Source organism: Sorex fumeus, unplaced genomic scaffold, assembly GCF_029834395.1.
Source record: "Sorex fumeus unplaced genomic scaffold, SorFum_2.1 ptg000037l, whole genome shotgun sequence".
Lineage (NCBI taxonomy): Eukaryota > Metazoa > Chordata > Mammalia > Eulipotyphla > Soricidae > Sorex > Sorex fumeus.
Window position 1 is genome coordinate 24474919 of NW_026606094.1, and position 14442 is coordinate 24489360.

The window sequence follows — 14442 nt, forward strand, 5'->3', positions numbered from 1 at the left end:
ACCTTTCAATATAATCTGTTGACAATTCTTTAAATTTATAGTGTTATAGTTTCTTGCTTGACCATCTTTATTTGAACATTTTATACCAGAGTAAAGTGATCACTGAGTAAAAATTGTTTGGATAACCATATATTTTTTTAAAAAAATATGGAATATATATAACATTTTTAAATAATTAAAATTATTTTAATGTAAACAAATTTCCCAAATCTCAGAAATTTCTTAAGTTAAGGGCAGTTTAATTTACTTAAAAAATTTTTTTTAATCACCTTGAGATAGACAGTACTAAGTTGTTCATGATTGGGTTTCAGTGAAACATTTTTGTAATATTTTGCATTAGAGTAAAGTGATTAGTTGAGTAAAAATTGTTTGGAGAGCCATTTTTAAAAAAAATGGAATATTTATAACATTTCAAAGTGCCTACGTATGATGTTTTCACACCCTGACAGTGAAATAATATAATGTTTTTTTTTTTAAATTAGATTATCTTTCTCAAGGAATAGACCTTTCTGGAATTGAAGTAATAGAAAATGACCTTCTTTTTATTGCACGAGCTCGACTGGAAGTGGAAAATCAAGCCAAGCGCTTATTGGAGCAGGGTGTGGAAACCCAGGTAAGAAAAATAATACCTTTTTTTTAGTGTAGAAAGTGTCACAAACAATTTTCCTTTGATAGGGAGGAAGTGATAGATGCCCTAATTTTATAGTTCAGGAACTGTAGTTTGGACAGTATGCTTAAAAGTACAGGAAGCAGGACCAGAGAGATAACTCAGAGTTCTCTCTAAAGTGCATGCTTTACATGCAGGATGTCGGTTAGTTTCTGGTCCCACATGCTCCCCTGACCACAGAGCCAGGGATGCCCGAGCACCAGGTATGCCAAAAGCAGAAGACAAAACAAAAAGGTATTTTTTAAAATAAATTTTTAACTTCACTGAAATAGATTCTAAGGTTTCTAATTACACCATGTGAATATATTTTATGTATATATGTAGATAGTACCCAGTTGCATGTGCTTGATGCTATTATTCATTTAATCCTTTCAATAACCCAGTATAGTTGGTATTTTTATTTCTACATTTTACAAATGTGAAAATTAACTAATTTGTTGGTAGAGTTTAAATAATTTGTTGACATTCACATAGCCAGCAAATGTCATTAAATGATTTAAACTAACTTCAGAAACTTGCAGCCTCAATAATCATTGTGTCATAATTAAAACTATTTTTATTCTTTTTACTTGAAAATATTTTTAATTCACAATCTAACTTTAGTTGTCTTATCTATAAATTAAATTTTGAGTACAATTTGGCTTCCCACTTAATGATTTCAATGGGAGAAATGTATTAATTCACCAGTATTAATATTCTGGTTTCTTTAGCTGTTTTTATTGCATTTCTCATATATGTGTTTATATTTATGTTCATAGAATCTTTTATTTCTGAATTCAGTCATATGCATTTATCTCCCTGTTATTCACACAGTTGGATGATATTCAACCCTTGTATGGCAGAGAACTTTTCCCTGCTCTTCCGGGCTTTTGACTGTCTTAATAATTAAATTGACATGACAGATTAACAGGAGAAATTCCACTAACTTTCTACATATAAGAGCTCTATGGTAGTTCAGCAGATGAGTGTTTGCCTTGCACACAGCCAACTGTGTTTGATCCCTGATATCCCATATGGTCCCCTGAGCACTGCCAGGAGTAATTCCTGAGTGCAGAGCCAGGAGTAACCCTTGAGCATACCTGAGTATGCCCCCCAAAACAAAACAATAAAAGTAAATAAATAATTTAAAAAAGAGCTGTATTGAAAAATGATACTCAGAGTCACATTACTGAGGTTTCTGTGTTGTCTTACCTCAGGAGAAAGAGTGTGTAGGTCTGGGGCTGGTAAGAAAAGAAAGATACTTTACAGGAAATGATGAAGAATAAAAGTTTTCTAAACATATGTTTGCCCTGTTGTGAAAATAAGTTTTTCTGATTTTTTTTTAAAAAATTCTTTTTGGTACTGGTTCTCTTTTAGAGTCCCTCTGAATTCTTATTTTTGTGTGTGTGCTTTTTAAAAACTACTTTTTTTATGCTGGTGCTATTATTACTGTTCCATACTTGCACTGCTGCTATACCTTGCTCACCTCCAGAGTGCCAAAACCGCTCCACCATTATCCCAAAGTCTCCTCCATTACTTCTCTTCTCCCCCTGTCGCCCTCCCCCCCACCTCCCCACTACACACACATACCTTGCCTGCCTTGTCTACAGATCACTGTTCTATTCGCCACGCCACATTTTAGGCAGTGAATGGAGAGGTAAACAGCTTTACCTGAGTTGGAAGAATCTTTTTCTTTTTTAAACTGTGGGCCTTTAAAATTTATTTCATAAAGTTGTTCATGATGATTTGTTACATTCAATATTCCAAAACCAATTATACCACCATTGTGCTTTTCACTATCATTAATTCCAATTTCCCAACCACCCCTCAAGCCTGCCCCTATAGCAGGCCCTGAGCTACAGCACAGCGGTAGGGCATTTGCCTCAGCCCGGCTGAGCTGGGTTAGATTCTTCCACTCCTCTCGGAGAGCCCTGCAAGCTTCCGAGAGTATCTCACCTGCACGGCAAAGCCTGGCAAGCTACCCGTGACATACTTGATATGCCAAACCTCTGCCCCTCTCAGAGAGCCCGGCAAGCTACTGAGAGTATCTCGCCTGCACGGCTAAACCTGGCAAGCTACCCGGGACGTATGTGATATGCCAAGCACAGTAACAACAAGTCTCACAATAGAGGCGTTACTGGACCTGCTAGAGCAAATTGATGAACAACAGGAGGACAGTGCTACAGTAACAAGTCTCACATTGGAGACATTACTGGGAGTGCTCCAGCAGATCGATGAACAATGGGAGGACAGTGCTACAGACAGTCCTACTTGTTATGAATAATTCACTAAAAATGATCCAAAATGTTTCCTTAGCAGAAAGTGTGTGAAGATTGTATCTCACCATGAAGCCATTAAGCCCTTGTATAAGAGATTACTAAACATACAGGTTAAGCCTTGTGTATTTATATTTGGTTAATTGAGATTGGTCGCCTTCTACCTTACATCCCATCCATTCTGGTGTGCTACTCCTCGTTTATCAATGATGTAGCATTTGAGATGTCACACAGCTGATCTGTGGCCGCACACTTGAGGAATTCAAAATTTTTTATTTGGGTGATGCAGTTGGAGTTAAATTTTTAACTGAATGGTGACTTCGGGTGCCCTGGATAACTCAACCTGGTGTGGGGTCTGAAAGCATCTCTGCAACTTGTTCATCTCTTTTGAGATTTATTTATGAATCTCTGGCTCATGACCAGTTATTGAGCTTATTTGACACTAGAGGCATTTCATGGGTGTGACTGCCAAGGTTTCTGGAAGAACAGGGAGATTGGGGAAGGTAGCTCATCACTGACTGTGAGGAGACTTGAGAGTCTTGCCTGTAGCTCAAAACTGTCTGCCTGCCAAAGTACATTTTAGTGTGGCATGTTCTGCTCACCCTCACACTTATCAAAATGATGTCATTAAGAGAAAGCTCAGACCCTTCTTTCCTTTCCTCTTAGACAGCTTGACAGCATTGTCATTCAGATGGGGGAACAGCTTCTAAAAGTACCTTTATACTGAAAGTAGCCTATGGATCAAACATGATGGCTGCTTAGTACCTATATTTCAAACCATAACACCCGAAGGGAGAGAGAAGAGGGAATATGCCCATCACAGAGACCGGGGGTGGGAAGGGGTGGGGATGCCAGGAGGGATACTGGGAACATTGGTGGTGGAGAATGGGCACTGGTGGATGGAAGGTTATTCTATCATTGTATGACTGAAATGTAATCATGAAAGTTTGCAAGTCTGTAGCTGTATCTCATGGTGATTCATTAAAAAATAATGAGTTAAGAAGAACCTTTATAGATTGCTTGTTCATTGCAATGAGTTATGGTAGTCATTTGCAATTGCTGCCTCAATTGATAAGACAAATATGTGAGAAGATATCATTTTTTAGAATTAAAAGTCTGGAAATGATAAGAAATGTGGTAAAAAAACATTATACAGCTAGCAAGTGGAAAAGTCAGAGTCTGGAGAACCTGCTTTGTCTACTTCTTGAGAAGTCCAAGTTGCTTATTTTGATTTTTTTTAACAATTACATTTTAGATTAAAAAATTTAGGAAGTAGTTTATTTGAAAAGGGGATTTTTAAATGATTTATTTGTCAAATATCCTTATGATGACTAATCTAAACCCACTTTTTCAGCATTCAACAGAATTGTTTGGTTTTTTTTTTTTTCGATTTTCTGAAATTATTTTAGATTTTCTCCACATGTATCATTTTTTCCTTCTCATTCCACATCCCATATTACTGGAGCAGATGCTCTTAATTTTTGCTTCTTAGGGAGGCTTCTTTTACCACCTGTGCTCTAGATTTTATTTTCTTAGCAACCTTATCTTCTTGACATTTCCATCTCTCACCTCTCTCTTTTACTAACTTTCCATCAGCATGGAAACAGTCATAATCTATAGCACTCCTGCCTGTGTTTCTGCATTTCAGTTTTATAAACTTTCGTTTACTTTTGCACATGCCCATCTACCTTTTAGGACTTTCATGCTCTTTTTATGCCTGAAATACTCTTTTCTCTTCCCATTAGAATTGATGCTAGAGCTTATATGTATGTTATTTTCAAATAATATTCTTATTTGTCAGAAACTACTAAAATCATTAAATTTGTAGTTAATATATAGAGACTAAAATAATTAGAGCATTTTAATTTTGATGTACTGTATTCATGAAATAGTATATAAAAATAAACTCTAGGGGCTGGAGTGATAGCACAGTAGGTAGGGCGTTTGTCTTGCATGCAACCGACCCGGGTTCGATTCCCAGCATCCCATATGGTCCCCCGAGCACCGCCAGGAGTATTTCCTGAGTGCTTGAGCCAGGAATAACCCCTGTGCATCACCGGGTGTGACCCAAAAAGCAAATAAATAAATAAATAAACTCTAAACTCATAATCTGAATAGAATATTTAATAAATAAGGATTTTTTAAAAAATTATTTGTAATCACTTGTATTTAAAACCTATTTTTAGGAGCAGGAGAGATAGTATAGTGGATTAAGCAATTGCCTTGCATGCAGCTATCCTGGATTTGATCCTCAGCTCTACTTATGGTCCCCTGAGCCTGCCATATTTGCTCCCTGTGCACAGAGCCAGGAAAACCTTAAGTCTGGAGCACTGCTGGTTGTGACCTCAAAGCACAACAAACAAAAATACCTACTTCGCAGGACCGGAGCTTTCGTAGAGGGAGTGGGGTGTTTCCTTTGCTTGTAGCCAACCTGACTTTGATCTGCAGCATACTATTTGGTCTCCTGAGATTGCCAGGAGTGAGCCCTGAGTGCAGAGCCAGGAGTAAGCTCTGAGCACCACCAGGTGTGGCCTCCAAACAACTGCACTGTAGCACTGTTCTCCCATTATTCATTGATTTGCTTGAGCGGATACCAGTAATGTCTCCATTGTGAGACTTTTTGTTACTGTTTTTGGCATATCGAATATACCACGGGTAGCTTGCCAGGCTTTGCCGTGAGGGCGGGATTCTCTCGGTAGTTTGCTGGGCTCATCGAGAGGGGCGGAGGTATGGCACATGGGTTGGCTGCGTGCGAGGCAAACGCGCTACCCACTGTGCTATCAACACAAACAAACAAAAATACTGTTTCTGACACTAATTTGTTTCTTTAAAAATATTAATGACTTTTTTCAGTAATTGATGGTCATCATTCTCATTACCACTTAGTTGTGCAAAACTTAAATTTGCACAGGCATCGTTAGTACTGTGCTTGTTAGTTATAAAGTCATTAGTATTAAAGTGCACAAAAAGGTGTTTATTATTTTAAATCATTTGTTAAGGACTCCCAAGTGTTGCTGCAGGAGACCCCGGGGCCCTACCTGTGAGTCTTGAAGATTCTGAGGATGCATTGCTGCTCAGGCCTGCAGTGCTGGGATATCCGGACCACCCTGTCATGGTGAGGGCCTTCCAAGGCTGCACCAGCAATACTCGGGACCATGTGGTGCCAGATTTGGGACCAGCACATGCTAGAGATTTGCTCTGATAGCTGTCCTATCTCCAGGCCACATGGCGTGGGTTTTTTTTTTTTGTTTGTTTGTTTTTTTTGTTTTTGTTTTTTCAGTCAAGTTACTGTCATCTGTTGAATCACTTTAAAGACATAACTGGACATAACTAGATGCTGTTGTAGTCTGGCTTTACTGTAGTAATGATGATGTCACTCCACTAATGATGATAATTTGTCACTTCAGTTATATGACCATTCCTTCATTATCCAAATAGCATTGATAAAAAGTTGGTATACTTTTTAATTTTAGTGTTCTTTTCCCAAGGCCAATTTTTTTCTCAGCAAATGCAAATAACTTCTTAGGTTAGTACTTTTCTCTCCCCGTTCCCACCATATTTAATTGCTTAAGTGTGTTGAATTCATTTGTAGTTCATAAAGAGCTTTATAATATTACAACGTCTCCACACAGCATTACAGAACTTCTGTTTTTGAAGTGATGTGCTGAATGAGTGTTTAAATCCTCGGGAGCTATTGTTTCTTTCTGTATACAATTATAGTGAAACTTTGACATATTATTTCCATATGGGAAAATTCACAGTGACATTATTACTTTATTTTAATAAAAGATTTATGAGGATCGATGAAGTGAAGGAGTATATCTTAACCTTTTTCCTTCCTTTGACCCCATTTCCTCCCAGTAATCCCTGAGTCTTTTTTTGTGCCAACCTTCCCCCCCCGCCCCCTCCCCCCATATTTACACTGGAATATGCTGAAAGCCCCTGCTTGAGAAACACTGATACAGAGTATATCTTCTGATGGAAGATACATCAGGAAAATCAACTTCAATTCTATAGGCAGGTTTTCACAAGCCTGACACTAGCGTTTCTCCGTTGAATCTTTCTCTATTACTCTGTCTTTCTCTTTTTCTTTACTTCTTTTTGATACTGATTATCAGAATCTTTCACTGACAGATGCCAAAGAAAGAAAATCTCATGTTATTTCGGGGTTTACTCCATTACCTCAATCTTTCAGTAGCTTTCTAAAATAGGTGATAGAGATTTTGATCTGGACGATTTCCTGCATCACCATAGATACCAGGCCCCCACAGTGAAATGATGACATTTTAATTAGGAAGATAGCTTTAACTTGTGAATTATAGCTTTTCCAGTAAACAAGGCAGGGTTGTCTGGAGGCTCCAGGACGAAGGAAGATGGTGTATTTACTCGGCTTCAGAGGTCATCAGGAGAGTCTGTTCAGTTCGCTCAGAGCCTAGTACCTGGCTAATAACCCCATCTGAGAATTGTTTCCAGAGCTTATTGTAAGCATTCCTGAATCTGCCTTTTCACCAAGGCAGAACTCTTCTTTTGCCAAGAGCAGGGCCTTAGTATTCAGTATCATGATCAAAATATGGTATTTTGAACCTTTTGATCTTTGTAATTCAGAAATCCTTGTTTCTAGCATATTGAGGGTCTGCAAAAGTCAAGCACATTGATTCCTTATGTAGTTTTCTTTTTTTTCCTTATTAGTTTTGTGATGGTTTAGTAAGCAGTTTTTTTTTTTTTTTTGTGATCTCTTTCTTCTCTGTGATCCTAGCAAACACCTGCAGTAGACTTAATGTCAGTTCATTTGTCAGTCTCGCTTTGCGAGGTCAAATCTTTAACTGCCAGAAATTTTCCCGTGTCTCATGAATTCTAGAACAGATAGTGTCCTTTGAACGCACACGAACTCCTTAAATAATTTTACAGCTCTGTACAAGCATTTTTCTTGACACTCAGTTTGAAAGGATGATTATACAGTTAAAAGCTCTTCAAGTTACAATTATACAAGCTCTTGAAGTTACCCAGAGGTAACTTCATGTCATATTGCTTTGTTTTTTAACAGCCTTCACAAATATTTGAATGTTTTCTTTTATTACTGTTAGTTTCCTTTATATTTAGTAGGCTTGGTATTGGGTACAATTACATTTAATTGGGCCGTTTATAATATGAATAAATAATAATTTTATGCTACTTTTCGAGTTTGCCCTTAAAATATATCCATTGTAATGATAGTATTAATTTACTGATTCAGTGCTTTATAATTTTAAAAGCTTTTAACTTATCCTCTTAAATATTTTTCTTAAGCATCATTTTACAATCAGGGTCATATATCCTATTGTTGACCCCCAGGATATTCAAAGGTGTCCACATGGGAAAATCTCATAAATAGGGGCACATGGCATGAATCTAATGATTCAAAGGTAGGGGTTCAGGAAAATATTAGGGTTGGAAGGGGACCATGGTTAGAAATAAGTTGAGAAACAAACCCTAAAGCATAATCTTATTTGTTTAGTTTATGCTTGCTATTTTATCCTTAAATTTGAATGGAAATTAATTAATGGGACTCTCATCTAAAATTGGCACACTAGCCTGTGGGTTTTTTTTTTATGGCCTACTTGCTAAGAATTGTCTTTACTTTTAAAAGTGTCTGAGGTGTGTGTGTGCAAAAAATGAATATATCAAAACCATATGTAGTCTGCATATCCTAAAATAGTTACTATCTTTAAAGGAGGAATAAGGCACCTGCTCTAAATAGTTGTGTATTTTCATGGTGGGTTCTTTATTTTCTTCTGATTCTTTCCTTCATCCCATGACCTCTACCTATTCTGCAATTTATTATTATATGGTATTTGTATTTGTCTTATGCCTTATGTAAAGTAGTACTGTTAGTCTAGCTTCTATCATATAGTCATGTTATTTTCTTAGTCTTTGAGTCCTTGTCTTGTCCTGAACAACCACATTAATAGCTTATTTTGTTATTTTTATTGTAGTATAGATTCAAATCTAATTCTTTTTCTTTTAGCTCTAGCATCTTTGGGCTTTATTGCTTCTATAGTTTTATTTTGTTCTGTATATAATTTGGTTTTTGCTTTTATTTTTGGGTCATACACAGAAGTACTTGGGAATCACTCTGGGCAGTGTTTGGAGGACTAGGATTTGAACCCTGGCTGGCCATTTGCAAGGCAAGCACTTTACCTGCTGTATCCTCTTTCCTATTACATTTTTACTTTTTTATTACAGAATCCTTAAGTCGTTGCTTTTGGTTACAATCTGAATTTAACTCTTCAATCTATGTATAACTGTTTTCAGTTTTCCCAAAAATTTATTGCTTGCCTTTTATTATTGTAGCAAATATGAAAATTTAATTTTTAATTTGGGAAAACAAAAACCCTGAAGCCCAAGAACCATTTTAGTTTTCTTTATATTGATCCAATTTCCCTAGTTTTATGTCATTGGAATCATAGTGTAATTTTTCTTGTTTTTGACTCTATTCAGTCAGTGTAATTACTTTGATACTAAACCATGCTGTGTGAACTAGGAATATATTCCTTTTTAATTGCTAGTTAGTATTCCATTTTATTAAAGTTTATTGTTATATTTATTGGGTTGATTTTGCTTTGGGTTATTATGAATAATTGAAAAAAATCAAGGAATACAAGTCTGTATGCCAGCATATATCTGTTTTTTAATCACTTAAGACGAAAAATGGTTGAAATTTAGAAAAGAAAGAGATATTTACTTTATAAATAGACTACAGTTTTTCCAAAATACTTTTGCCATTTATCTCAGTAGATTAGAGTTTTGTTTTTTTCATAGATTCACAGAAATTGATGATGACAGCCTTTCTGTCTTTAGCAATTTTTTTAAGGTGCAGACTAGATCTTCATTGTAGTCTTAATTCACCTTTTTATTGCTGATGTAACTACTGTGTCTAATGCCCAAAAGTGAACCATCTTTGCCTGACTCTTAGTTTATTGCCTTACCATATTTTTAGAATTATGTACTCTGCATATTTTTGTAAAATATGCATGTTGTAAATATTTTTTCTGTACTTGCATTTTCTAGTGTTAGCACTTTATAAAGAATTTTTTTCTTTAAAAATTTTGCTTTTTTAAATTTTACTTTTCAAATTTTCTTGGGCTGGAGCAATAGCACAGCATTTAGGGCATTTGCCTTGCACATGGCTGACCTGGATTTGATTGCTCCGTCCCTCTTGGAGAGCCTGGTAAGCTACTAAGAGTATCCCACCCACATGGCAGGATCTGGCAAGCTCCCCATGGCATATTGTGTATGACAAACACGATAATAGCAAGTCTCACAATGGAAACATTACTGGTACCCGCTTGAACAAATGGATGAACAATGGGAGGCTAGTGCTACATTGCTTGGGAGAATATGTGGGTTTCAGTGGATTGAATCTTAGCTGACCGCATGCAGGGCAAGCACCTTACCTGCTCTGTCTCTCCCACCCCTATGGAGATTTGATTTATAATGCATAGCATTCATATACTTAAGTATGTAGTTTAAGAAGTTTTAATACACATTTACAGTTCTGAATTCATATCACCATCCAGTTCTAGAATTTTTCACCCACAGAAACTTTTGGCTATTTACTATAAATTCCTTCTCTTACCTCAAACCCAAGAAATCATTGCTCCACTTTTCTTTTCTATAGATGTTGTCTAAAAAATTTTGTATTGTGGAACAGACAATCTTATACATGGGCTTCTATTATTTAGTTCTATTTGTATTCATCTTGTTGCATGTATCAGAATAAGAATAAGTAGTTCTGGACCAAAAAGAGTGAAGAGGGTAAGGTGCTTTTCTTGCATATTATTGTTTTTCATAGAGGCTTAATCAAACAACATTCCCACCAGTGAGATTTCTGCCAGTTTCACTGGTATCAGAGAACCTCTAGTTGTTTTGATTTTATACTCATAATAATAAGTGATGAACACTTTTCATAGACCCTCTTGCCTGATCTTAAGTCCTCTTTGTGAAATTGTCTATTTAAGTTCTCTCCTCTTTTTTGTTTGTTTTTTCATGAGACCCAAACTTTAATAACCAAACTTAAAAAGGTGCCTCTCAAGATAACAGGATGGGGGTGTGGGGTGGGGAATATGAGAGGTAACTGGGAAAAACTTGTCAGGGGAGGCTGATACTTGGTGGTGGGAGCTTTTTATATCTAAAACAAAACTATACAAGAATGTTCACCCCAGTCTTTTTCAATCTGTAATTGTTTTCCAGTCTTCAACTTTGAGTCTGTATTTTCAGGTCACTGTCACTGTCACTGTCCTCCCGTTGTTCATCAGTTTTCTCGAGCGGGCCCAGTAATGTCTCCATCGTGAGACTTTATCGTTACTGTGTTTGGCATATCCAATACATAACGGGTAGCTTGCCAGGCTTTGCCGCGCGGGCGAGATACTCTCAGTAGCTTGCCGGGCTCTCCGAGAGGGGCGGAGGAATCGAACTAGGGTAGGCCATGTTGGCTGCGTGCAAGGCAAACGCCTTACCTGAGCAATAGCACAGCGGTAGGGTGTTTGCCTTGAGCGCAGCCATCCCGACCGAGAGTATCTCGCCCGCACGGCAAAGCCTGGCAAGCTCCCCGTGACGTATTCAATATGCCAAACACAGTAACAAGTCTCAAAATGAAGATGTTACTGGGCCTGCTCAATACTTTTCAGGTATGGTTATTGTTATTTTTTGTTGTCGTTGATGAACCTTGTGGATACTAAATATATTTTGGGTATCAGCTTTTTATCTGATATATTCTGTACAAATATTTTCTCCCATTTGGTATGTTGTTTTTAAAATGTTGCCCCCCTCCTTTTTTTTTTTTACCATGTAGTAACTTTTTAATTTAATGTAGTCCCATTTTATTGCTTTTTGGAACACACCTGGGTTGGAGCGATAGCACAGCGGTAGGGCATTTGCCTTGCATGTGGCCGGCACAGCCTACCCGAGTTTGATTTCTCCACCCCTTTGGAGAGCCCGGCAATATACCGAGAGTATCTCGCCCGCACAGCAAAGCCTAGCAAGCTACCTGTGATGTATTTAATATGCCAAACACAGTATCAACAAAGTCTCATATTGGAGACGTTACTGGGCCTGCTCGAGCAAATTGATGAACAACAGGAGGACAGTGCTACAGTGCTACAGCAGTGGAACACACCCAGTGATGCACAACAGTAGTTACTCCTGCCTCATGCACTCAGGAATTACTTCTGGCGGTGCTCAGGGGACCATATGGGATTCTGGGAATTGAACCTGAGTCAACTGCATATAAGGCAAACATCCTACCCACTGTGCTATCACTACAGCCCCTGTGCTCTCATTTTAAACATTTTATTTTTGTTATCTTTACTGTAGCTCAGAGGGGTTGAGGAATCGAACCCGGGTTGACCAGGTCGACTGCTTGCAAGGCAAACACCCTACCCACTGGGCTATCACTCCAGTTATCTTTACTAATGTAATCAAATCATTGACAGCAGCTATAAGTTCCTTGTCTTGGAGAGTTCTACTTTTATAGATTCTGGCCTAATTTCTTATCTAATTAATCCACTTTGAATTAAGTCTTGTGTATGGTGTGAGATTGGTCTAAGTCAGTTGCAAATAGTGCTTTTTTAAATTTCTTCTTTTTCAATTTGAATGTCTGATGAATTTTCTTGCTGAATTGCTGTGACAAGAATTTCTAAGACTGTTTTGAATAGTTCTGTTAATAGTGGGAGTCCTTGCTAGGTGCTTTATTTGAAGGCTTTCAGTTTTTCATCATTAACTCTGATGTTGACTATGGGTTTGTTATAAGTGGTCATAATTATCATGAGGTTCATTACCTCTATCCCCATTTTATTGAGGATTTTGATTGTGAGTGGAAGTTGAATCTTGTCAAAAGCATTGACTCCCCTAAACTTTGAAAGATTTCTTCTTTATTTTTTGTTTATTTTTAAGTTTAATTTAATTTTTATATACTTTGCAGGTATTATCTTTCTCCCTTCCCCCCTCCTCGAGGGTTATTCAGTTGTTTAAACACCTCTGGTTGAGTACTGGAGAGGTTGAACAGGCATTAAGGCACTTGCATTACATGTTGCTGACTAGATTTGATTCAAGCATGCACCATGGTCCCCTGAGTGCCGTTAGGAAGGACTCTTGAGCACAGAGCCAGAAGTATTGTCAGGTGTGGCTGAAAATCCCCCAAATGTAACAAAACATAAACACCTTTGGTTATAAAAAGATTTTGGTTATTTGCCACTGAATTACATCAGTCTAAATTTATGGATATTTTTGCATCTTGAGAATATTTCATTTCCTTTCAGTCTTTTCTCCCAATGGTTTTTAACATCTGTTGTTGATTTTCCCCTAAATCTTTAAATTAGGAATTGTGGAAGAATGATTTTCTATTTTTGTTAGTCTTCTGTATAAACTTTTTTTGTTTGCTATGGAAAAACTTAACTCATTAGACCATTATTTGGCTACCTTGAGCTGTATTTGCTCGAGCGGGCCCAGTAACATCTCCATTGGAGACTTTGTTGTTACTGTGTTTGGCTTATCGAATACTCTTGGTAGCTTGCCGGGCTCTCTGAGAGGGGCGGAGGAATCGAACTCGGGTCGGCCATGTTGGCTGCTTGTAAGGCGAGCACCCTACCGCTGTGCTATATTTAAATTTTACTTTGACAATTTACGGAATAATGAGTTAATATAGTAGTCACTTCCAATGATTGCAAAAATGCTTGATTTGTTATGCCTTTACTGATCACTTGATCACTTGACTTCCCGTTTATCGTCGATTTGCTCGAGCAGGCGCCAGTAACGTCTCCATTTGTCCCTGTCGCGTGCTAGTGTAGCCCAATGGCGTCTGTTCGCTCTAGGAACACAAAGAGCCTCAAACCGATCGTTTATGATCTTGATGAAGAAGTCTGACCATCTGGTAGGTGGGTGGCCACGTGGTCTTTTGACATCCCGAGGAATCCAGTCAGTAATGGCTCTAGTCCAGCGGTCGTCTCTAAATCTCATTACGTGACCAGCCCATCTGATTTTTGATGCCTTGGCAAACAAGACAGTGTCCCTGATTCTTGATAGTCGACGGAGGTCGAAACTCCGGATTCTTTCTCTCATTTGAGTGAAACGTGATATTCCAAGCATAGCTCTTTCAATTCTTCTTTGGGAGACCTGAATAGCGTTCTCATCCTGTTCGCATAGGGCCCAGGTCTCTGAGGCATGTGTTAATGCAGGAAAACAGTGGAATCAAAGAGATGTGCCTGGAGCCGGAGGTTCTTCGTCCTCTTCACGCTATTTCTTCGACGCTCTTGAAGGCGTTCCAAGCCGCTCTCTTCCTCCTGCGCAGCTCGGGTGCCAGGTCATTTGTCATGTTGACCTCTCGACCTAGGTACACATAGCTGTTGCATTCGGAGATGGTCGTTCCGTTGAGAGTGAATGGAGCATCAGGAATGAGGCTGTTTCTCATAAACATTGTCTTCGTAAGATTCAGCTGTAGTCCTACCTTTCCAAACTCATGGTCGAAGTCGGCCAGCATTTGTGCCA

General features: G+C 38.0%; 1 protein-coding gene across 1 annotated transcript in view; it reads left to right on the forward strand.

Moving 5' to 3' along the window:
* The window catches only part of COG5 (component of oligomeric golgi complex 5), a 238304-nt gene that overhangs the window by 103658 nt on the left and 120204 nt on the right, over positions 1-14442 (forward strand). The window contains exon 7 of the mRNA XM_056118161.1: positions 483-613. Within this exon, the coding sequence (XP_055974136.1) occupies positions 483-613 (131 nt within the window). The remainder of the gene's footprint in view (positions 1-482; positions 614-14442) is intronic.